Here is a 26,760-nt window from a genome sequence, read left to right on the forward strand (position 1 = left end):
CCTCGGACATGTAAGTGGCAACACTAAATTAAACGTCGAAACGAAATATCACCAAAGAAACGAGTCAACGACCGACTTACAGGCGTGGCCTAATAGTAATAATATGTTTTTAACTAATAGTAAAGTTTAATAAGTTAATTATTTAGTTGTAGTGATTACTAATTGTAATCAAAAGTATGAACCACCATTTCTAGTGCCGGCGTGCGATTTAATGTGATTAAAAGTGCGGGCAAGATCGCTTCTGAAAAAGGCGTCGTCTTCGTTGTAATATTGTTTATTTTGAAACGGAACAATGTACGGAAGAAAGACTCCTTCCACTTACCGCTCCACGCCTTCTGTATACTCTCATTACACGGGAAAGTAAGTTGTTTGTGTACTTGTATCAAAATTTGCCATTAAGATGAAGGCATATCCAAATCCTCACATCGGATTTCTACACAAATTCTCCATTTCAAGTCTACAAAGACTAAGCAAATTCATACAATGTTCATGTTTTTGAATAATTAGATTGTTTTCTTATTAATTAATCATTTTAAAGTACTTATTTACTATTTCAAACATGAATATGATTAAATCCAGTTCATTTTATGTTTATTTAACTCTTTAATGAATGCTTGTGAGAGATCTAGTAATACATGCGAGAGTTTCATTACAGATCAACCACAAACCTTCGGTCCACTAAATCGGTGCGGTCTTTGCATGTGCCATGGTACCAGAAACCATTACTCCACGATGCGTTCTTCCTGGATCTGCAAAGAGGATCGCTGCTCACCGGATTCATATCACTTGTAAGCTTATTATTGAATTTTGTAGTTTTTGTTTAATATATATTCTTCCATAGATATCAAGTGGATCAGGCCTGTTTGTCTGTTTAGTTATTAACCTTACAAAGTGAAAGGCTAATGTATTACTGCTGTGTGGTTCCCGGCACCAATACAAAAAAGAATAGGACCACTCCATCTCTTTCCCTTGGATGTCGTAAAAGACGACTAAGGGATAGGCTTACAAACTTGGGATTCTTTTTTAGGCGATGAGCTAGCAACCTGTCACTATATGAATCTCAATTCTATCATTAAGCCAAATAGCTGAATGTGGCCATTCAGTCTTTTCAAGACTGTTGGCCCTGTCTACCCCGCAAGGGCTATAGACGTGACCACATGTATGTATGAAAGGCTAATTAACTTGGGATTGCTCTTGTAAGTGATGGATAAGCAGATTCTACTCACTATTTGAATCTCAATTCCATCATTTAGCCATACAGCTGAATGTGAATTCTTTAAGACTGACACGTCTACCCGCAAAGGGGCATAGACGTGATTATATGTATTAAAAAAATATATTATTTGACATTTAATTTGTTTTACACATACATGTAAAACAAAGGTAAAATCTGAATATAGTTAGTTACCTACAGCTCATTTTTAATCAACTTGTAATTGTTTTATTGGAGTTTGTGTCATTAAGGTCCAGGTAAGGATGATTAGACATAATTAAAAAAATCATAGAATAACAACAATCTTTATTAGACTAGTTTTATAATTTTTTAAGAGAGCTGGGTTTAGTTTAAACATGAGATTTGATTTTTTTTAATTTATATTCCAGAATGCATTATGTTAAAGAGATTTAATAATTTACCGGCCAAATCGTAACCAATAGTTTCTCGTTGCAGTTCATAGCGCTGTTCACGTTCGCACAGAGCATCTTCGACCTGTACTGCCTGGGCATGGCCACGCCCGGCTCTGTGCACTACGGCTACTACGTCATCAGCTTTCAGTTCGTCTACGTGGGAAGTACACCAGGTAAGGTCATACGGACATCTTAGTGTATTGACAAATAAATTAAACAAATTAAAAAAATATATATTTTTAAAAACAATGTATTGCCCAGCGAAAAACTATTGCTGTCCCGTTTCACGTCGTAATAGAAAGAGAAACAGCGATATTTTCTCGCGCGATATAAACGGCGTCGCTCGTTACATGCTATGGGAGCTGGACTTCCACCAGACTTTGTAATCAGAAAGAATAAAGATTAATAGTTTATTTAGTTTGCCTAAGACACAGAATACCTACTTATTAATAATGCGAAAGTAACTGTCTCTCTGTTACGCTTTCACATATAAACCTGAACTGATGAAACTGAACCGATTCTGACGAAATTTGGTACAGAGACAGAATTGACCTTGAGGAAGAACAAAGATTACGAAGAACGAACTAAAAAAAGAACGCGGACCAAGAAGCAAACAAAAGCTTTTATTTAATAAAAATACAATTTTTTGCTAATGAAATTGTTTATGTTTTTTTCCAGTTCGCAATGTCCTGATTGTGTTTTCACTGTTCTCATGGATTGGATCGGTGGCTGTTCTCATCACTAGTATTATTCTCATCAATGCTTTGCGGAAGGTAAATAAATAAATATCCGGTTAGTTTTAAAGATATGTAGTAACTTTTTCTTACTCTACCATATTTTCACTACCAAATTGATTATTGATTTCCTTTTAAATTGCACTAAAGTAGAAAAATCACATACTTATTCCTTAATCTTCAATTTGTTTCTAACTAAATCTATTTACTTGCCACTTCATTACGTAATTCTTTTGTGTCATTCATATTCATCAATCTTTTCATGTACTCTCACTGTAAAAAATCATAAAAAAGATAGTTACCCTTGTCACGTTGTGACCCTTTAACGCTTAATCTACTAAACGGTTTTTGATGAAATTAAGTACATGGGCAGAATAAAACCAGCCCCCGTAGCATGGCACGTGCGATGCTGTTTTTATAGCGTGAAAAACTATCGCTGTTTCGCTTTTTATCATGATTTGAAACGGGACAGCGATAGTTTAACGCGCGATAATAACTGCGTCGCTTGTGCCATGCTTCGGGAGCTGGTATGGCAAGGATATTTATTCTGATATTCCCAAGAGAGAGTAGTCCCGGGACACAGCTAGTATAACTATATTTAGAACTTCATCATTTTCATCTAAGTAGGTACTTCTCAAAGTTGTTTGCACATCACTAAACATCTCATTGTCATTCACACATGCCGCTATTTTAGCTTGTACAGCAAAACAAGAATAAGGTATGTTTGTTATTATGTGTATATCTATACTAATATTATAAAGCTGAAGAGTTTGTTTGTTTGTTTGAACGCGCAGTATCTACTGGTTCGAATTGAAAAATTCTTTTGCGTTGAATAGACCATTTATCAAGGAAGGCTTTAGGCTATATAACATTACTTTGCAACTTTTAGGAAAGAAATAATGGACAAAGTGACAAGACAAGAAAAAAAAACGGGGAAAATTATTATTCATCCTTGAAGGCTTCAATGATGCCCAAAATAACTATTCCACGCGGAAGAAGTCGCGGGTACTTTATGTTACATAAGTGTTTATTATTTTGTGTAAGAACGTCGGTGGTCGAATCGGTAAGGTGCCTGGTCAAAATGTGGTTGTTATGTACAATAGTTTGATAACTAACCGATCCTCTTACGGTGAGGGAAAACATCGTGAGGAAACCTGCACATTCAGGCAATTGGATGTGTAATATTTAAGTATATTAAAGTAATTTATAGTTTAAAAAAAAATGTTAAGGGTAAACCATAATTAAGGGTCCTTATCACTATAAATAAAGGGGTATGAAAAATAGATTTTGGCCCATTATCAGACCCCTATATGCTCACAAAGTTTCATGAGAATCAGTCAAGCTGTTTTGCAGGAGTACGGGAACGAACATTGTGACACGAGAATTTTATATCAATTTTTATGATGTATGGAAAATAATGAATACTTTCTTCCCGTCTCAGGAACACGAGAAACGCATAGTACCATGGTTGTACACGTTCGGCGTGTTCACTTCATTCCGCCTCGTGGCGTTCATATTCGCCGCCATTGTGAACGACATGATATTCGGCTACAACATAGTGATGTGCCTGTGCTGGATCGTGTTCGTCGTGATCGGCGCTTACGGCTGGCTGCTGGTGTACAGCTTGTATCTGGAGCTGGCCGACTTGACCAAACTGGAGGACTTGGCGCATTTGAGGGTGAGTCACCTAAGCCTAAAAAGGTCGCCCCTTTATTGATTTGGAAACCAGTTATTAAATACTACTGCACAGGCTGATAAAGCAGAATGCATACATCAAGTGAGTATTGGATTGCTGATGTCAGATTGACATTGACAGATAGAAACGTCATATTGACTATAGCGGTAATTGTGAACGACATGATATTCGGCTACAACATAGTGATGTGCCTGTGCTGGATCGTGTTCGTCGTGATCGGCGCTTACGGCTGGCTGCTGGTGTACAGCTTGTATCTGGAGCTGGCCGACTTGACCAAACTGGAGGACTTGGCGCATTTGAGGGTGAGTCTTATGCAGATGCAATAATTATTATAAGATTAATCAGGTGGCAGAAGTATGGAAATAGTAATGACACCTAAGCATAAAAAGGCCGCTTCTTTAGTGATTTGGTAACCAGTTACTAAATCTGCCTGTGGCTGTGATTTGGCTGAAAGCACTGGCTGATAAAGCAGAATGCATACATCAAGTGAGTGTTGGATTGCTGATGTCAGATAGAAACGTCATATTGACTAAATAATATAGTGATGTGCCTGTGCATTAATTATGATAATTTAATATTAATTATTATAACATTAATCAGGCAATCTGTCACTACATATTTGAATCTCATTTCTATCAATAAGCCTAACAGCTGAATAAAAATGAAAGACTGACTGGCCACTGTCTAAAAGGAAACAAACTTATGACTCATTTCACGCGCTACTGATGTATATATTTTTTCTATTTCATGTTATGAATTTTTCTTTTATATTACAGATGGGCACAATGGCGTCATTAAACGCGTCTCTGGCGGGCTCCAGGCCGACGACGCCCCACAGCACGGTGTCCACGATGCCGGCCTCGCAGATCTGATGCCCGGGCCCCGGGCGCGGGAGCCCCGACAACGAACCGGACGAGGCGATGCCGCTGGCTGAAGGCAGTTTGGAGACACCGGTTTAGTTTTGGGAAACATTATATAATTTTTTTTAACTATCAGTTTAACTCATGCGCACACGACGCCTCATTGAACAGTAAAACTTTAATGTTTATACATACATAAATCATTCTGGCAAATGGTCAGGTAAGAAGTACTCAAAACCAAAGGGTTGCATGAAGAGAGTTATGAATGTGGATGAAGCGAAAGAAGTTTGCAGGGATCGTGGCAAGTGGAAAGATATAGTCTGCCTATCTCTCCAGGAAAGAGGTGATTTATGTATGTATATAAATAAATCATGCCTACCACCCACGTCATCCTATTCATTTGCCATGATCCAGCATAATTATTTTGTTTCATCAATATTTTCATGCAATGACGGTTTAGGACCTTATCGACCTGATCTTTCCACCAGAATGTCTCCGATTTCTTTATAGTCTATAGGATTTACTTCAGACCATATAATTTCGTATTATTTTAAAAATAGCTTTAACTGACTTGTCTACGCCCCCTAACATATAGTAAATACATATTTGTAAGACATTATTCTATATCTATACATATATACGGAATTTGTCTGTGTAACCAGCAACATCGTCATATCACACATATTAAATAGCGGAACCCGGGCTCTAAAGTAATACCGCTTAGGATATAACCGGGATTGGAACACACAAAAAAAAAAGACTTTAAAAAAATACTATACTTATTAGGAAAAAAAAGATAATGACAGAAAGTGCCATTTTTTATCTGTCCACCGTTTTACTTTAAAAAAATATATATTCTTATATATTTATAAATTGAGAACCTCTTCTTATTTTAATTCGGTTAATAAAGAGACGAAAAAAAAAAACAATTTTTACGTTGACATTAAACAAAAGAGGATAAACAAAAAGAGTGAGAATCTATACAACATTTAAAAAAAAATTATAATAAAAGATATTTTCCTATATGCCCTTATTTGTTATTGTAAGTCCGTCCAATTTATTTACCATTTAGTTCTTTATTATAGTTTAGGTTTAATTAAGTAAGAAAAATTAGTAATTTTTAATATCTAAGTTCATGTTTGACAAAATATTATTGTATTCTTTTTCAACCTAAAGTTTTGGAGTAAATTTTTCTAATACTGTGTTATTCTGGCGTTCTATTTGTTTCATTTTTTTTTTCAAATTAACTTATTTTTTTATAAATGTATTGAATTTTTTTAACTTATTTATACTGCACCTAATATACTGCCACGAATATGTTAATTAATAGAATTAAGTCGAACTTTGCATTTTCTAGATAAGTGTGAAAAGTTGAGTGTTAAGAATAATTAAAGGAATTGATACCTGTGGCGCAGTGGTTAACTCGCCAGGCAGTCCCTCTGGTGACTTGGGTTTGATTCCAAGTGCAGTTAATTTTTAACTTTGTTTTATAGACTTTGGCTGCTGTACTGAATGAGTTCATTAATTAATGTATAATCGAATCCACGATAAAATCATAATGTTGCCCGTTAGATTTATGTTTGCGGTTAAATTTTCCCATTCCCAGGAAACTCCATCTCAGTCTTATTTTTAATTTACACAACAAATTTAGTTTATTTAAATAAATTTAAAATTGTTGCATTTGTGCCTTTAGAGTGCCTAAGAATATTTTGAGAATCTCAGAACTTTTACTATAATCGTAATTATATTATTATAACATGTGTATAACTGTCTATTGACACTAGAAGTATGTCTTTTTTGATAATTTCACAATAAAGTTATATTTAACAGAAAAAATATTTAATATAGTGAAGAAAAAAAACTGTTAAAAACAACAGTGATTTGTCTACAGTGCTGTATGTAACAATAATAACAAAACTAATCTTTGTTCTAATTTAGTAACTATTTATTCATACGAAAATCATTCACGTTTTGTACAATAGGTACAATATCTTAATTTTAAGAAGAAACAAATCGAATATTATTCCTTTTCACAAAGAAAATTCGAGAAAAATGTATCACTTATATTCTATAATCAATTTATTTTATTTAAATTTTATTGACCCTTAAAGCTGATGGTTTTTCTTTTATTTACAAAATTATGCAATATCTGTTTGTAGTGCAATAAAAATATTATAAAGAATTTGTGTTTCAAACTTTGAAAATATATAAACTTTATTTATTTTATTTAAAATTTCCATCTCGGATGCTTTGTAATGAATAACAATGGATGTTATAGTAATTATATCAAAGAAATTATTTGGTGTAAATATTAATCAATATTATTAATTATAATTTGGTGTAATTTTAAGTATGTGTAATGTATTGTTAATGTACTAAAGGACTGTAATTGTACTGAATAATTGTAAATGAACCGTCCACTATATTTTTTTCTGCAATAAATGTTTGCAAATTATAATTTTTTTTTTTATGTATACTCTTTGTTGAGAAGCCACTTCTGACCAACTTCTATTTAAATGGGGGAAAATGTATATCTGTATGTAACTGATTCACACTTTTTCGTATTTCATAAAAATTGTCTTTTGAGTTCCTTGCTAGTTTTAACTTTATTGTTCAAGGGCGAGCTGTTATTAGATTACACACTTGAGTGAAGTCGCGGGCAAAAGCGTAATAAGACAGAGAGAGAGGCAGAAATTCGGTCATGATGGGTGCAACCTATTTATATTTATGTCTAAGGCTAAGCTAGTAAATATATACAGGACGAATCACCAGATTGAACGTAGTTTTCATCATTGGGTTTTAGTGATGAACATAAGTAAAACACAAAAATATTGAAATAGATTTTATCAAACATATTCACAGGTATAGGTACATTTTACAAACATACATCTTTATATAATATCATGTAGTCACCTTGACAAATTCTTTGAGGTATTAACGATCCCAAGCTCAAATACTAATAGATATATATACATACATTGATATATAAACTTTATTAGGTATTACGCACTCCTTAGTCTGAGAATATTAATTCCAAGGAATTTCTATAACATATCTTCTAAAAACGATAACTTATCATATATGCAAAATTTTAATTTAAAAATAATAATTTTCATTTTATCTTCCATCATCATGTAGACTGTTAGCTCAGTCTACTCGGTAATAGGATGGAGAAGTGATTGTATGTATGAATTTTCTTAGTTTTTTACTTTCACAGCGCTTTAACACCAATCAAAAAAAAAGGTAGAGCCATTTGTGAAAAGCGTCAGCGAACTACGTTAGAACCCTATCCAAAATTTTTACCGTACATTATAAAGCTTATATTTCAATGCGGTAATATTTAAAGCGATTAGCCGAGGTAAATACTTTCTAGGTACCATGGTAAGGGAGTGAAAAAATACTTGAATTAAACTTAAATGTATATTTTAATAGTATATCTCATCCCGTGGTCTAGTGGCACGAATCCCAACATCAGGATTATGAAATAAGACTATTATTTTTCACTCCCATAATCTCCATGCAGATAGATTTGTTGCACAGACGCCAGATTTTTGGACTGTGGATTGAACAGTATTAATTACCCGAAGTCAAATATGAGTCGCTTTTCTTTGGAATTACTCACGGGAGCGAGGCCCCGAGCGAAAGTCAATTTTTTAGGCAGAACAGCCATTTTTTAGAGAACCACAACACAATGGAAAAATAAAATAGCCTGGCCCTGTAACTACTAGACATAATAATACAACATTATTTTCTACAATTCTAGCCTACAATGCGTAGAGTACAAAAATAAATTGAGAATAATCAATGATATCTCTTCAACAAGAATAATAACAAAGTATCATTATTATCACACCACATTGATCTAACAAAAAATACGAAGAACATTTTATTTCATTGGCATGAAAAAAAATAGCCATATTCGAAAGTATATTTGTACACGAGAACATAAAAATGTAATGTTTTTGTTAAACTACTTTTATGTTCAAATAAGAGACCATAATATTTTATGTTGCACAATAAAGAGGTAACAACAGAAGTTATACTTTTTGTATTAAAAATAATTGTGACCACAATTGATCGATGTGAAAAATGAACGAAAAATATTTATTATTGTTTTATTAAAAATGAATTTTAACCAAAGAGTGATTATATATGAAGAGCTCACATAACTCGATACCTATAGATTAAAGGCATAACAAGGTTTTTAAATCTATTAATTTTACTAAAAGTTATAAACTCATAGCAATATAATATATACATACATACTACATACATAAAATCACGCCTCTTTCCCGGAGGGGTAGGCAGAGACTACCTCTTTCCACTTTCCACGATCTCTGCATACTTCTTTCGCTTCGTCCACATTCATAACTCTCTTCATACAAGCTCGGCGGTTTCGGGTACTTTTGACCTGACCCTTAATATAATATATGTATATAATAAATGCGAGAATTCACTGCCCGAACCAAGAAATTCTTGGACCTTATACCATTTGGTTAAAAGCTATAATAAAATATACCTACCTGCCCTTCCATTCAAAATTAAAGGTAAGATAAAATTTTATTGTAAAACAAAATTTTCAATAGACAATTTCAAAAATTGACTAATACGCAAATAAATATAATACAAATTTCAGCATTTACTAAAACATCAGGGCTTTATTAAAATATTTTCGTACATTATATTAATATGAAGTAGACACAAAATGTACATATTTTGCAAAGAAGTACGAACTTTCAAAACAATTTAAAGAAATTGAAATTAATTAAATTTTAGACTCAATTGGGATAGAAAAATATTTATAATTTCATCATTGAAAAAAAAACAACTAAATTCTCTTTAGTGATTCGTCTTCGAAGTCTAGATGGCGCCACATCCTGAAAAAATATTATTTAGTTACTGTAAAAAAAATGGCGGTTTATTTTTCTTGCCGTAATCTTGGCAAACCCAAGGTAAATTTAGATGTAAGTGTATTTTGAATGTCAAAAATGATTCTTTCGCTTTATTTTTATCTTTTAAATCTAATTTATTTCATTTTTAACCCTTATAAAAATATCCACAACCTTTGCTGGGGAGGTTCCCCTGCAAAGGTTGCAGATATCAGATGGGAGTCGCTTCGTGTTTAAACCTGACCACCCAATCCAGGATTCATGGTCAAGAGGTGCGCAAAGGTGAGGATGTAGCCGGAACTGACGCCAGGAGAGATACAAATGATCACCTACCCTGGCTGCCAAGCCCACTTCCTCACGACCCTGTCGTAAAGGCCGATACCGGAATCCATGACATGAACACATATAATAATGTAGCCAAGTCGCCTTCGAATCTTGTGCCTATTTGTTGTCTACCCCGTAACAGATAGAGATGTGATACAAATGGTCACCTACCCTAGCTATCGAGCCCGTGGTGCTTCCTCTTGATCCTGGCGTAAGGGCCGATATCGGGATCCATCACGAAGTCGTACAACACTGAAGACCAGCTGTGATGCTGTGGCAGGTCGTCGTAGAACTCCGACGCTATTCTCTTCACCTGAAAGATGAGAAGTAATGGTTACATTCAGACATTGATGTCGTAAAAGGCGACTAAGGGATAGGCTGATAAACTTGGGATTCTTCTTATTTTAAGGGCTAGCAACATGAGTCTTTTTGAATCTCATCACTCAGTCATATAACATATTTCAATTATATACTGAACTATATAATTGAACGCGACTTTTTGCTCTGTCTACCTCGTCAGGTATAAAGACGTGATTATATATGTGTATGCACATTTAGACAAAATTTATTCTAATCTTTTTTCCCCTGATTTTAATCTGACGAGAAGATAGAATGGTCCCTTTAACATAACATATATTTGTTCACGGTTCTGAAATGAAATAGTGTTCAACAAATAAAAAAAAATCAAATCAAATTATTATAAATACCGATATGTTACATACATTTAAATCTAAATCATGGACGAATGCACATTGTCTACATTAAAAGTAATGATTTCAATACGAATAGGTATATCGTGTGGAGGGAAACGTCAGAGTGGGAAGACCTAGACGAACGTATCTTGATCAAATTAAGGACGTCCTGGTAAAGGGTCAGGTCAAAACTACCCGAAACCGCCGAGCTTGCATGAAGAGAGTTATGAATATGGATGAAGCGAAGAAAGTACCTATGCAGAAATCGTGGCAAGTGGAAAGTGGTAGTCTCTGCCTGTTCCTCCGGGAAAGAGGCGTGATTTTATGTATGTATGTATAGGTATATCGTCATACATACATACATACATATGATCACGTCTTTATCCCTTACGGGGTAGACAGAGCCAACAGTCTTGAAAAGACTGATAGGCCGCGTTCAGCTGTTTGGCTCTATGATAGAATTGAGATTCAAATAGTGACGGGTTGCTAGCCCATCGCCTAAAAGAAGAATCCCATGTGTATAAACCTATCCCTTAGTCGCCTTTTACAACATCCATGGGAACGAGATGGAGTGGTCCTATCCTTTTTTTTTTATTGGTGCCGGGAACCACACGGCACTATATATCGTCAAATTAAAAATATTTGTAAATCACCTCAGGCAACCTTCTCCCGGGTACAGCGGGGAAATCGTGATGTTCATTATGATAGCCCACATTGAATGTGATCCAATTCAGGGGGCCGTAGTAGGAATATGTCTCGAATCCTTTGCGAAACATATAGTGCTCCGATATGAAGTGGCCTGAAACGGAAATGCATAAAGTTAAAATCCTATGCGATATGGTAACACTATAACATTACATTACTTATAGTCACGCTTATACTCCATCTCTTTCCCATGGAGTGCCGTGTGGTTCCCGGCACCAATACAAAAAAAGATTAGGACCACTCCATCTCTTTCCCATGGATGTCGTAAAAGGCGACTAAGGAATAGGCTTACAAACTTGGGATTCTTTTTTAGGCGATGGGCTAGCAACCTGTCACGATTTGAATCTCAATCCTAGCCAAATAGCTGAACGTGGCCTATCAGTCTTTACAAGACTGTAGGCTCTGTCTACGTATTTGACATAAAGACAGAATTGAGATTTTTTGGTTCCCGGCACAAATAAAAAAAAGAATAGGACCACATCGTTTCATTCCCATGGATGTCGTAAAAGGCGACTAAGGGATAAGCTATAAGCCTAACTTGAGATTCTTCTTGTAGGCGATGGGCCAACAACCTGTCTCTATTTGAATCTCCATTCCATTATAAAGCCTTAGCTGCTAAACGTAACCTTTCAGTTTTTTTCAAGACGGTTGGCTCTGTCTACCCCGCAAGGGAAATAGACGTAACTATATGTATTTGCGTACAAATAAAAACTAATACCTGCTACAGGATGCACTCCCATCGCCATCAATGAACCAAGTACTAGATAAGCGAGCACCTTCCAACCTGAAATATAATTAAACACGTTATTTTTTTACATACATACATACATAAAATCACGCCTCTTTCCCGGAGGGGTAGGCAGAGACTACCTATTTCCACTTGCCACGATCTCTGCACACTTCCTTCGCTTCATCCACATTCATAACTCTCTTCATATTTTTTCATTAGTTCATAGTTATTTTCTTTCATATAAAAATATTTATTTTCAGAAAATTTAACATTTGACAGGTTTATCTCTACTCAAAAATTTTAAATCGTATCACGACTATATTTCCACACAAAATTTAATTAAACAAGTTGGAACATGATTGGAGTTAACTAAATATTATGTAGTTTATAGCTGTGCCCGCGACTTTGTCCGTGTGAAATTGTTATTTTGGGCATCAAGGGTGAATAATTTTCCCCGTTTTTTTTTCACATTTTCCATTATTCTTCACTCCTAAAAGTTACAGCGTGATGTTATATAGCCTAAAGCCTTCCTCGATAAATGGTCTATTCAACACAAAAATAAAATTCAATTCGAACCACTAGTTCCTGAGATTAGCGCGTTCAAACAAACAAACAAACTCTTCAGCTTTATAATATCAAGTATAGATGAGAAACTTACCGAAAATTTTAACGACTAGGGCGTCGAAGAACAGCTGTATGACAGCATTCACCAGCTCCAGCGGTGTAGGGGGCTTCGGTCTTACCACCAGAGGGCGCACTGTTCCACATTATCAAAATACATTTATATGTTTAACAAACAAACTTTTTATCATGATCTTTTAGTAGCACTGTGTGGTTCACGGCACTAGTATAAAAAAAGAATAGGACAGCTCCATCTCTTTCCTGTATGTCGTGAAAAACGACTTAGGGATATGCTTATAAACTTGGAATTCCTTTTTTGGGCAATTGGCTAGCCAGCTGTCACTATTTGAATTTCAATTCTATCATTAAGCCAAACAGCTGAACGTGGCCTGTCAGTATTTTACAGACTGTTATTACATACTAGCTGTGCCCGCGACTTCGTCCGCGTGGTATAGTTATTTTGGGCATCATTGAAGCCCTCAAGGATGAATAGTTTTCCCCGTTTTTTTTTTCACATTTTCCATTATTTCTTGGCTCCTAATAGTTGCAGCGTGATGTTACGAGTATATAGCCTAAAGCCTTCCTCGATAAATGGTCTATTACGCAAAAAGAGTTTTTCATTTCGAACCAGTACTTCCTGAGATTAGCGCCTTCAAACAAACAAACCCTTCAGCTTTATAATATTAAGTATAGATATTTGTGCGAATATGAATGAAGCGAAGGAAGTATGCAGAGATCGTGACTAGTTGAAAGAGGTAGTCTCTGCCCACACCTCCAGGAAACAGGCGTGATTTTATGTATGTATGTATGTTTATTTGTGCGAAGCCAGGCGGGTCGCATGTAACCTAAAACACTGACCTGTATAAAACAACGGTTGCAAAAACAACCACAGCAGCTTTCCGCCTGTGGTGTTGAACAGCTTCGCTTCTATTAGGGTGGGGAGGTCAGTGTCTATCACCTCGTCGCCTTGGTACTGCAAGCGTAAATACGATTGATTGTTTAAAAGGCGATTAAGGGATAGGCTTGTGAACTCGGGATGTGGGGAGGTCAGTGTCTATCACCTCGTCGCCTTGGTACTGCAAGCGAAAATTAATACGATTAATTGTTTTAAAGGCGACTAAGGGATAGGCTTGTAAACTTGGGATTCTTCTTCTAGCTGCCTGTCTCTATTTGAAACTCAATTCTATCATTAAGCTAAACAGCTTAACGTGGCATAACAGTCTTTTCAAGAATGTTGGCTCTGTTTTCCTCGCAGGGAATATAGACGTACGTATGTATTTGTTTAAAAAGAACTCAATAAATTAGTATGTGTGAGTGAAACGGATTAAAACTTTAAATAGTACACAAACAACTTCATTATAGGTATTAAAGATAATATTACGTCTATATCTCGTACGGAGTAGACAGAGCCAACATTCACGAGAAGACTTGAAGGCCACGGCCAAATGTTCAGCTTATACATACATACATACATAAAATCACGCCTCTTTCCCGGAGGGGTAGGCAGGGACTACCTCTTTCCACTTGCCACGATCTCTGCATACTTCCTTCGCTTCATCCACATTTATAACTCTCATGCAAGCTCGGTGATTTCGGTTACTTTTGACCAGACCCTTTACCAGGACGTCCTTAATTTGATCAAGATACGTTCGTCTAGGTCTTCCCACTCCGACCTTTCCCTCCACGCTCTCCTTATAATATGTTATAGCTTATAATATGTTGAGTATAGTAAAAAATAATAATATTTCTTTATTTGCATAAACATGGTAAGTACAATTTGCTGTTACATTTTACAAGTATCACATGTCTGCCTTTGCGGCATGTAAAAAATATTTGTAAGACGCTGTATGCAGTCATAATGAAGGTTGCTATAATACTATAATAGTAGATATTTACCCGATGATGTTCCAAATGGTACTTTTTGAAGCTGATCGACACTGGCAACCCTATTGGGAGGTTCGCGAAGAATCCGAACAGCCTGTTGTGGAACGGCCGGTTGTGGCCGAACGCCAGGTTATGAGCTATCTCGTGGATTGCTGCAATAGAGTAAATTGTTATATTCATCGTCTACTTATTACATAATTATACTAATATTATAAAAGTTTGTTTGTTTGTTTGAATGCGCTAATCTCAGGAACTACTGGTTCGAATTGAAAAATTCTTTTTTCGTTGAATAGAACATTTATCGAGGAAGGCTATAGTGGAAGCTAGTGTGGTTCCCGGCACCAATACAAAAAAGAATAGGACCACTCCATCTCTTTCCCATGGATGTCGTAAAAGGCGACTAAGGGATAGGCTTACAAACTTAGTATTCTTTTTAAGGCGATGGGCTAGCACTGTCACTATTTGAATCTCAATTCTGTCTTTAAGCTGAACGTGGCCTATCAGTTTTTACAAGACTGTTGGCTCTGTCTACCCCGCAAGGGATATAGACGTGATTATATGTAGTATGTACATAGATAAAATTTCAAATTAGGTTCAGTAACTGGTTGAGAAATAAGAAAAAAAAAACATGTTCGTATAAAGAGTAAAGAGTTTGTACCTACAAATAATAATCTCAAACATAAGGTGGTTTTAACAACTCTACACATTACTCCGTATTCCGATAAGTTATCGTTATCGATTATTAAACATAATATATGTATTGTTGTGAATTATCGTATCGTGAATCGTTAAAGTATTGATAATATTTTATGGAATGTTTTCAAAATATGTGCAGGTTCTTAAACGCAAAATTGTATAAATGAAAGTCAAGAGCACCCGAAATCGCCGAGCTTGCATGAAGAGAGTTATGAATGTGGATGAAGCGAAGGAAGTATGCAGAGATCGTGGCAAGTGGAAAGAGGCAGTCTCTGCCTACCCCTCCGGGAAAGAGGCGTGATTTTATGTATGTATGTAAAAATGATCGAGTGTAACAAGTATTATTATAAAGTTTGTCAGGATGTGGGTTGGTAACTCTTTTACGCAAAAACTACTGGTACTACTACATAATATATATATAATCACGTCTATATAATTTTCGGGGTAGATAGAGCCAACAGTGTTGAAGAGACTACAACACTACGTTCACCTGCATCGCTTTATGATGGAACTGAGATTCGTTTAGTGACAGGTTGCTAGTCCATCGCCTATGTAAAAGAGGAACTACATGCAAAGGAAAGATGTCCTAGTCTCAAGTGACGTAAACCACAAGGTTTTTTCGCATTTATAATATTAGTGGAAAGTAGGATAAGAGATGGATATCAGTCATAGATTATTCTTTGTAGCATTACTTATGTAATTTCACATTTGAATAAATACTTATACATAATATTAGTATCTCTCACAGCTCGGAAAAATCTAGTCGCTTATTATTTAGGAGTTATTGATCGTATACCTTGAAAGTGAAGACCAAGGTTACACATACAGTCATCACTTAAACATACATATATGACACATTATAATAGTGTATACAGTATATCTACTTGAATTTGTAGGTATGTCTTTGACATAACAACTAGTTAAATAAATAGATAAATATATACGGGTCAAATTACACAGATTGAGTTAGCCTCGAATTAAGTTCGAGACTTGTGTTACGAGATACTAACTCAACGATACTACATTTTATAATACATACATCCAAGACCCGGGCCAATCAGAAAAAGTTCGTTTCTCATCATGTCCTGGCCGGGATTCGAACCCGGGACCTCCGATCACAAAGAAGCGTACTACCGCTGCTCCACAGAGGCCGGCTAAATACTGTTACTATGTACTAGGTACTCTTACTACATACATATGTTAAGGAAAAGTTTCATTTTATATGATAAATTTTATTCCGCAGATTATGTTAGTTGTTGCCGTGTGGTTTCCGGAATGAGGAAAACAATAGGACCACTCCGTTTCGTTCTAATGGTTTTAGTAAAGGCGACTAAGGGATAGGCTTGTAAACTTGGGCTTCTCCTTTTAGGCGATGGACTTGCAACTACTTGAATCTCATTTCAATCGTTAAGCCAAACAGCTGATTGTGGCCTATCAGTCTTTTCAAGACTGTTGACTCTGTCTACCCCGCAAGGGATATAGATGTGATTATTATATATGCGTTTAAAGCGACATAAGTAATTGCTTATCCCTGAGCCACATTTACAGATAGGCCTCGTTTCTGTATACCCCGCAAGGGATATAGACGTGGTTATATGTATGTATATATGTTGTAAGACTCGGGACTAAGCACTTTTGTCGTGCAATAATCAAAGCACGGACTAACTTTCACTGTTATCAGGTTTGCAGAAGAGAAACTGGAGTCAATTTTTGAGTTAATCACACTTGGATCATGATTATTGGCGGACCTTGGACTCTTCCCCTGAAAATTTTTTAACTGGTAAAAAGCTTATTGAAAAATTTTTAGTTAACGTTTATCTTGTCTATGTTTTTGTAAACCAAAATTTCTTAGTTAATATTTATCTATATCGTTATCATATGTATCTCTTAACTGTTTGAATTTTTCTTATATGGTCTTCGTATGTACACTGTTTGAATTGTAGTGTGTCGATCGTAAACTTATAATTTTATTACTATGTATAGTTTTACTACAATTTGTTATGTGTATTTAAATAAATAAATAAATGAATGACGCAAACGGGACAAGCACCAGGTTATAGATGACCAACTAAACTATTTTACTAATCGCTCACAGATTTCCAGGGTCAAAAATAAACCATGACAAACGAAGACTCCTGTACGCACAGTCTCTGTGGCGCAGCAGTATACACAAGTCTGTGACACCGGGAGTCCCGGGTTCGAATCCCGGCCAGGGCGTGACGAGAAAAGAACTTTTTTTGGATCAGAAAGCGACTTGCCCAGCATGAGACAAAGTTTAACCATTTGATAGTCCCCAAGATTTGAGACAATGGTTGATGATTTGATAATCCCATACCCAGCATCAGAGAGTGGTTGATGACGCCGCCGAAGCAGTACGCGAGGAGCAGCATCGCCGGCCAGCTGAGATGCTGGACGACGGGCAGCATGGCGAACTGGGTGAACACCATGGCAGTCACCACCCATTTGAACAGCGGGTCGTAGCCGAAGAGCTGTTTGATTTCCGGGTATTTTTCTGTAACGAACGATTTTTTACATCATTTTTTTGTATGTACAAGAATGAAGGTTGTCGGAACCAATAAAAAAAAGAATAGGACTCCATCTCGTTCGTAAAAGGCGACTAAGGGATAGGCTTATAAACCTGGGATTCTTTTAGGCGATGGACTAGCAACCTGTCACTGTTTGAATCTCAATTCTATCATTAAGCCAAATAGCTGAACGTGGCCATTCAGTCTTTTCAAGACTGTTAGCTCTGTCTACCCCGCAAGGGATATAGACGTGACTATATGTATGTATTTATCTTCCTTTTTCATTTTCAATGCAAAATGGGGCACTAAACAGCCATTGCTTACACGAAATATAATTATTGCCAATTTACTTGCTAGTGAACGGTGTTAAAAGCTAATTATAGATACTAATTTCAGTTACACGATAACAGTATGCATGAATACGTGACCACGCAAACGTATACATACCTTAAAGTCACAGGTGTTAGTCTAAAAATACCTTTATCTTATATCTATATTTTATTTATTTATTATTTATCACACATAACAGAATACAACTTAGTACATATCTATACTAATATTATAAAGCTGAAGAGTTTGTTTGTTTGAACGCGCTAATCTCAGGAACTACTGGTTCGAGTTAAAACATTCATTTTGTGCTGAATAGACAATTTATCGAGGAAGGCTTTATAACATTACGCTGCAACTATTACGAGCGAAGAAATAATGGAAAATGTGAAAAAACCTTTTTTCTTTTAAGCGGACAGGCTAGCTACCTATCACTATTTGAATCTCAATTCCATCGTAAGGCCATACAACTGAACGCGGCCTTTCAGTCATATTGAGATAGTTGGCTCTGTCTACCCCGCAAGGGATAAAGACTATATGTATGCAGAGGCGTGTGTAGACGTATTCTAGTACATACATACATACATACATATGGTCACGTCTATATCCGTTGCGGGGTAGACAGAGCCAACAGAGTTGAAAAGACTGAATGTATGTATTCTAGTTATATAGGTATATATGAATAACACAAACATTCTATGCTAACAATGGTCGGTTGTTATAACACAGTTCGTCACTTACGCGAATTCCAACTAATACAAGTATAACAAACAAATAAGAGTATTACAAACGCGAAACTTTTTTTGTTTATTTATTTATGATTTTTTTTTGTGCTGTGTGGTTCCCGGCACCAATAGAGAAAAGAATAGGACTACTCCATCTCTCTCCCATGGATGTCTTAAAAGGCGACTCAGGGGTAGGCTTATAAATAAACTTGGGATTCTTCTATTAGGCGATGGGCAAGCAACTTGTCACTATTTGAATCTCAATTCTATCTTAAAGCCAGATAGCTGAACGTGGCCTATCAGTCTTTACAAGACTGTTGGCTCTGTCTATCCCGCAAGGGAAATAGACGTGATTATATGTATGTATGTTTATGATTTTTCACAGGTTATCTGCTCAATAAATTTTCATGAAACGTGATATTCACGTTTACGTATAATTAAGAGTCTGGAGAAGGACACAGGGTACCTTTTATACCTACAAAAAACATGTATTATTTTTTCCAATTCAAAATTTTTATTCATTATTATAGGATACTTCATATCGCTTAATAATTGTCAAAACTTTTGGTTTCACAACATTGGTTGACGTCAAATAAACTACTTAAAACTAAGTGTACCTACTGCCGCTTCCAAGGCGTCAGTGCAGAAGAAGCGGCGGTAACAAACTGCACAGCAGCATTTTCCTCAACAACGTCAACTTCACAAATATCCGAACTTAGAATAGAATGTGGACGAGAGAATACCTTGTTCAAATTAATATATAGAAAAAAAAAAAATATTTTCTCAGCACCCATAATATTTTTTATTTATTTAATATTTGTTTCTGCAGGTACACAAGAGGTACCAAATCTACATATACAGTTTACTTACCTACATATGCTAACTAGAAGTACACCCGCGGTCCTGACGTCAGGATGGCGGGTGTACCTATTTTATTTAAAATCTTTACATAGAAGGAGGTAGACAGATTTTTAGGACAGGTACACTGAGGTACACATCAAGTACGTTTTTAATCCAAAACAGATATTAAAATCCGTGAGGTACACCCGCCATTCTGACAATTTGTGAAAATTTATGTTACACAAAGGTGGTTCTGTGAATCTGCGGTCGGGTCAGAGTCACATCAAAGTCATACCGGCGCCAGGTGGGCAATTCTCTGATTTCATATCCACCGAAATGATTCACAAACGTGATTAGTTTGTTAACTCTATTAGCGTTACGATTTTCGTAGTAAACCACTAGTCACTGAACTGTTAGATGCGTTAATTACTTTTTAAGGGCGGTCATATACGAGCTTTTGAGAAACGATCACATATAGAGATTCGACAGATATAATTTTTTTTTTTTTTTTTTTATAAAAAAAAGTGTGTGATGTTTTGTATCTCTGTCTCAAATTGACACCTGATATATTATCAGTTTTCTAATTTTTCTGTAGATTGACTGGTAGTATGCTATTATTTATTTATTCTTTATCCACTCCATCTGTTACCCATGGATGTCGTAAAAGGCGACTAAGGCATAGGCTTATTAACTTGGGATTCTTCCTTTAGACGATGGGCTAGCAACCTCACTATTTGAATCTTCAATTCTATCATTATGACAAACAGCTGAACGTGGCCTATCAGTCTTTTCAAGATTGTTGGCTCTGCCTACCCCGCATGGGATATAGACGTGATTATATGTATGTATATGTTTTCTTAACGAGAACAAATGTGATAATGTAAAGATACCAACAACTTGTCGAATCTCGATTATACTTCAAGAATAAATCGCTCGTATGCGGCAACCCTTATACAGGGTGATCGCACAAAATTCTCGAGTGACTTATTAACACCCCATGCAGGTACATGAAGCATCTTAAATTTCAAATTTCAACGAAAACATTCATAATACTCCCGCTGCAAAGGTATAAGATGGTGCAGTCCTGTTCATAAATTCCATTTTATAAACTACACGGCATATAAATGTACTCATTCAAAGCTTCGCCCGCGTGAATTTTTTTTTTAAATAAATATATACGGTACAAATTACACAGATCGAGTTAGCCTCGAATTAAGTTCGAGACTTGTGTAACGAGATACTAACTCGACTATATTTTATAATAATAAATATTTATATAGACAAACATCCAAGACCAAGGCTAATCAGAAAAGTTATTTTCTCATTTCTCAACTCTTCAGCTTTATAATATAAGTATAGATAATAACAGTTTGGCCGTCGCTCATAGTCTGAGACACACGTGACATGTAAATCAAGTGTTGAATCATTCACATGTTTCAATGATGGTTTCCATTTAAATTACGGCCAAGTGCGAGTCGTTAGGTCATATTTTTTTAACTGACTGTTGGCCGCGACTTCGTCCGGCTTAAAACAATAAAAAATGGTGACCGGATATGGGGAGTGGAGAGCCAAAAGTCAAAAAAAGACATATATTAAGTATACATATATAAGTATGATTGCTTATATAAGATTAATTTTCATTAAACCTCACAATAATATATTACTAAATCATGGGAATAACATAATAAGTAATAATTTATGGAGGTTTACGGCGGACAAGATGCTGGCAACAGCTTGTTGCGAACTCCTCTTTTTAAAGAACCATAAAGTATTTAAATACATATACTTATATATAATTGAAAAAAAAAGTAAAAACAAAAAAAAATATTTTAATTATTGCAGCATATTTTCTATACAACTAGTGTTCTGTACATATATGTGTTTAGACACACACATAAATAATGCCAATTGACAAAATTATATTATAAGGTTGATGACTGACTTGTTGATGGCAAATTTCAATGACAATTTATGACATATATATTTGTTATAATGTATAAATGTTTAATATTCATTCAAAATACGACAGAGAAAAAAAGATACATATGTAGTAGAAACATACATTATGAATATGTTGAGCAAAGGCGGACTTATCGCTGAGCAATCACTTCCAGCCATTAAGAATTGAAATAGATTTTAAGACTAAATAGTTTCGCCATACAAACTGTAGTATGACAAACGTTGAGCGCCGCTCACAACGTTGGCGGCTCGCTCCTAATTGTTACTAATTAATGGGCTTGACTAGTTAGGGACAGACACGAACGACTTTGAAATACCGTTTTACTAATTTGGTTTGTGTCAAAATATCGGCTCATAAACACTGACCCGACGACTGTACGCAATATTCGCCAATTGTTATGTAATATTTGTTCTTTCAATGTTGACTGGAAGAGATCCTTTTGGGACAAGTCTGCCATTTTGCTAAAAACTAGGGAAAAATTACATTACATACATCATAATAATCTTATGATTCAGCGCTATGGCGACTTGGAATTTTACTAATTGATTTGAAAAAAAAATAGAAATGATGTGGTAGCAAAAAAAAACTAAGTTCAACATATATACATATATAGTCACGTTTATATCCCTTGCGGGGTAGACAGAGCCAACAGTCTTCATAACACTGATAGGCCACATGTCGCTGTTTGGCTTAACGATAGAATTGTGATTCAAATAGTGACAGGTTGCTAGCACATCGGCTAAAAGAACCCCAAGTTAAATCCCAATACAGTTCAATTCAAGTCAAAATTTTTTATATTAGTATTGGGACATTTCAAACATCACTTTTAATCATCAGCTACTTCTTTTCCCGTGTAAAAGTTAATCAAGGAAGAGGCAAACAAACATCGGATTCTTCTTGTAGACGATAGACTAGCAACTTATTTGAATCTCACCTCCATTATAATGCCACACCTACAACAGAATGTGGCCTTTCAGTCTTTTTTATCATGTTATAGATCAGTACCTATTTGTGAAGAAAAAAAGTATAACAAAAGCATACACGGTATTATTAACAGTAATAAAAGCTAAAAACATGGTAGGTAAGTTTGTCAGTTAATCACGAATGGCTTTAAAATTCCGTGCACCAACCGCCTTTCCACAGATTAAATTGTTTATAGTGATAAGATGTCTAGGTAAATGTTTGTAGTAGTTTTACTACTCCATCAGTAAAGATGTGAAAGATTATAAAAGAAGTATCACAAATTTCTTTTTTTTAACATAGAACTTCGCGAAACCCTTAATGCACCCATAGACCGAAGAAACTACATGTCCGATTTCAAATTTCGAGATCTTGTCACTTAGTCACCTAACGGAAGAGTTATATGGTGTGTGTTTTTAATATAATTTCAATAACCCATTTTTTGAATTGATGCTGTGTAGAAGCAGTTACCCATAGGTACTAATATGTATAATACACCGTCATCATAACATCAAATGCCTTACTTATACTAGCTTACTTACTCCATCTTTAGCCGAATAGCTGAATGTGGTCTTCTAGTCTATTCAAGACTATTGGCTCTGTCTACAACGCAATGTATGTATGTACGTTATACTAACTTATTAGCATCCTAGTAAATGTTTACTAAAAGTGCCTCTTTATAAGGTACTCTTAAATTTGACCTCCAAAACTAATGATGACATCTGGTAAGGTTTAGAAACAAAAAAAAGATATTTAGAGTTGACAGCTCGTGACCTGCTTTTCCTTACGAAGGTCACAGCACAGAACCTTAACCGAAGTTGACCTGCATGCACATTTTTTATTCATTAAACTAGGAGTCTAGGGAGGCATAGTGTAATGAGCAAATACTAAAAGAAAATATTTATATGTATAGTAAAAAAAGAATATAAAAAAAAAGCAGTTCATACAACAAATCTCTGGAACTACTGGACGGATTTAATTTTTAATAGTTATAACCAGAGGACGCTCGCGGTTCCGCCCGCATAAAACGAAAACTCAGCATAATTCCCGTTCCCGCGGGAATTTCGGGAAATCCTCTCTTATATGCATCCATTTAGACAGAACCAACAGTCTTGAAAAAACTGAAAGGCCATGTGGCTATGTCAGCTATATGGCTTTATGATGAAAATTTATTGTGACAGGTTGCTAGCCCATCGCCTACAAGATAAATCCCAAGTTGAGAAGCCTATCCCTTAGTCGCGTTTTACAGCATCCATGGGAAAGATAGTGGTCTTAATCTAAAGTTCCAAACCACACAGCACAAAGCAATTAAACATGTCGATAATTGATTATATTTGATAAGAAAATGTATTATTTGTGGTATAAATAGGTACTAAAAAATTTATTGCTACAATAAAATTTGTTACAATCTTACATATACATAGTTAAAAGAGTGTAAAACATTTCTTTAGAGAAGTGATAAATAAATCCATACAAGTGAAAGTGTGTTTGTTTGTTACCTCTTCACCCGTTATCTATTGAACCAATATTCTTGAAATTTGTCATAGATTTTACTTAGAGTCTGGAGAAGGGCATAGGATATACTGTTAATCCCGGTAAAAACAAAAGTTTCCATGGGATTAGTGAAAAGCTCGTGTTCTTTTGTAGATGGTGTTTAATTCGCGAGTCTAGGTGGGGCTAACTATATACATTAACTATATACATATTACATATGGTCACGTCTATAGTCCAATAGTCTTGAAAAGACTGAACGGCCACGTTCAGCTATTTGGCTTAATGATAGAGTTGAGATTCAAATAGTGACAGGTTGCTAGGCCATTGCATAAAAAAGAATCCCAAGTAAGCCTATCCCTTAGTCGCCTTTTATGACATCCATGGGAAAGAGATGGTCCTATTATTTTTTGTATTGGTGCCGGGAACCACTATTCAAACTATATACACAGCAGAAACTATATGTATATAAGATATAGTTTGTGCTGTGTGGTTTCTGGCTCTATGGAATAGAGCAACTCCATATCTTACCCATGGCTGTGGTAAAAGGCGACTGAGTAATAGGATTATTAACTTGGGATTCCCCTTGTAGGCAATGTTAGGTAGGTAAGGCTAGCAATCTGTCACTGTTTATCATAAAGCCATACAGCTGAATGCAGCCATTCAGTTATTTCAAGACTGTTGGCTCTGTCCACCCTGCAAGGGATATAGACGTGATTATATGTAATGTATGTATTTTAGTAAGAGCCTACACTATTAGGTACATTTAGGGTTAATGTCATAGTTGTACTCCAGGTTTTATTAGTTTGTACTGGATATAAAGTATTTTATACATAATTTATACATAAACACACAATCACGTCTTTATTCATTACGGGGTAGACATAGTCAACAGTATCGAACTGAAAGGCCACATTCAGCTGTATGGCTTATTGAGACGGTATCAAACTTTGGACCTGCGACAGTGAAAGCGTATCAATCAAGCTCAATAAAATACGAAAACAAGAACAGATACAAAAACATTGTTCAAATACCAATGATAAAATAAATATTGATAAAAGCACTGCATGTTTTACCTAATCTGTTTAAATATACGTGACGTAATATACTTACCTAAAATAATTTTACGGCGTGAAGCGTGCGGTTCTTCGGTGTATACCCATTCGAAGTCGGTTCTAGACACTTTTGCACCCATATTTCACAGATGTGATGTCCGATTTAGACGAACATAATCAACACAACAGTATCAAAGAAATGTTATAAACATAAGCGAAAATAACGAGAAATCAAGATTCGGCGCTTAAAATTAAATTATCACTACTCAATCAAGTCGCCCACTTTTACTGAATGACAGTTATCTACTAAAATCAAAACTAAAATCTAAATTCATTTCTCTGGTCTGGAAGTTTTTTGACATTGACAATGACATAGACAAGATAGACATAGCCGCGGTTGTAGCAATGTAAATAATGAGCCATAGTCGTGCCCTTATGAATGAGATATAATGGGTCGGTTACATGAGGCCATTTTTCGAGCCATTCCATTAAGACAATCCAATATGCCAATCCAACAGCCTTCTTAGCATGAGACGTGCCTGTGCATTGAGGTGTGGGGTCATGGCTTGCCACTCAGATTCTTTGTCCAAGGTTTGTCATGGTCTAGTTTCGCCAAGAACCCAAGATATAAGAGGGAAGCTATAATTTATATATGTAATCATATTTTGTCGCAACCTATATTAATATCTTTCCGCACAAATATCGAGTGAACACACACGCAGCTATAATTTATCTCTCCGTGACGTCACCAAGCTATAATTTTGAACTAAATAACTTATGCCAATTAAATTTCTTTGTTTGTTACCTCTTCACAGTTACACCACTGAACCGATGTCTACAAAATTTTGTATAAATATAGTAATCGACTACTGAAAATAATGTTTTTGATGAATTCTGATCACATACCGGCTAATCCTTTTAATCGACACTTAGCGAGTAATTGCAAGAAAGAAGTAATTCATTCGTTTCGTTTAGATGTGAATTACTACTATGCTGTAAGACCTTTGCATTGTGAATATACGACAATTTTGTTCATAGTGTAATATAATCTACTTCTAAAGCCCTTTTATTTGATAATAATACATTCTATTAATAAAGAGAAAAAAATTGTATTTTTGTATGTTTGTAACGAATAAACTCAAAATCTACTGGGCAGATTTTCACGAAATGTGGCACAGATTTTGAATAGACCTTCGGGAGTGACATCTTTCTACTTTTACTTTTACTCAACTATCGGTAGTGGACTATAGATCGGCAACGCTAAAAGTAGTACTTTGTCAAAGTCACACGCAATGTTTCTGTACACGTCCAGCTGCAATGTTTTGAAAATTATTTTCACGATTTAAAGCCCACCTTTATGATATATATTACAACAACGAGTGTGACGTCTTTGAAAAAAAAAATGTCTATGATTTATTTC

The 26,760-nt window shown here is 35.5% G+C and overlaps 2 protein-coding genes across 4 annotated transcripts; one reads left to right on the forward strand and one right to left on the reverse strand.

The window, feature by feature from the left end:
• Positions 1-47: 47 nt before the first annotated feature.
• On the forward strand, positions 48-5,716 carry LOC106139456 (uncharacterized). Of its 2 annotated transcripts, none has more exons than XR_009657484.1 (6): positions 48-360; positions 656-788; positions 1,670-1,799; positions 2,305-2,399; positions 3,802-4,358; positions 4,833-5,716. XR_009657484.1 is itself a non-coding variant. In XM_060952902.1 (6 exons), the coding sequence occupies exons 1-6, from the start codon at positions 293-295 to the stop codon at positions 4,926-4,928; spliced, it is 759 nt and encodes a 252-aa protein (XP_060808885.1). In that variant the 5' UTR covers positions 48-292; the 3' UTR covers positions 4,929-5,716. The 2 variants fall into 2 exon arrangements, 1 of the variants encoding a protein (XP_060808885.1); XM_060952902.1 differs by having other exon boundaries at positions 3,802-4,038.
• A 2,029-nt stretch (positions 5,717-7,745) lies between these two features.
• On the reverse strand, positions 7,746-25,657 carry LOC106139453 (sphingolipid delta(4)-desaturase DES1). Of its 2 annotated transcripts, none has more exons than XM_060952903.1 (9): positions 25,399-25,657; positions 17,793-17,969; positions 14,774-14,913; positions 13,736-13,850; positions 12,915-13,013; positions 12,245-12,310; positions 11,475-11,620; positions 10,301-10,442; positions 7,746-9,793 (listed from the first exon to the last, which is right to left on the reverse strand). In XM_060952903.1, the coding sequence occupies exons 1-8, from the start codon at positions 25,478-25,480 to the stop codon at positions 10,302-10,304; spliced, it is 966 nt and encodes a 321-aa protein (XP_060808886.1). In that variant the 5' UTR covers positions 25,481-25,657; the 3' UTR covers positions 7,746-9,793; position 10,301. The 2 variants fall into 2 exon arrangements, with proteins under 2 accessions (XP_060808886.1, XP_060808887.1); XM_060952904.1 differs by lacking the exon at positions 25,399-25,657 and adding an exon at positions 18,307-18,328.
• Between the last annotated feature and the right edge of the window lie 1,103 nt (positions 25,658-26,760).

This window comes from Amyelois transitella, chromosome 30, assembly GCF_032362555.1.
Source record: "Amyelois transitella isolate CPQ chromosome 30, ilAmyTran1.1, whole genome shotgun sequence".
Lineage (NCBI taxonomy): Eukaryota > Metazoa > Arthropoda > Insecta > Lepidoptera > Pyralidae > Amyelois > Amyelois transitella.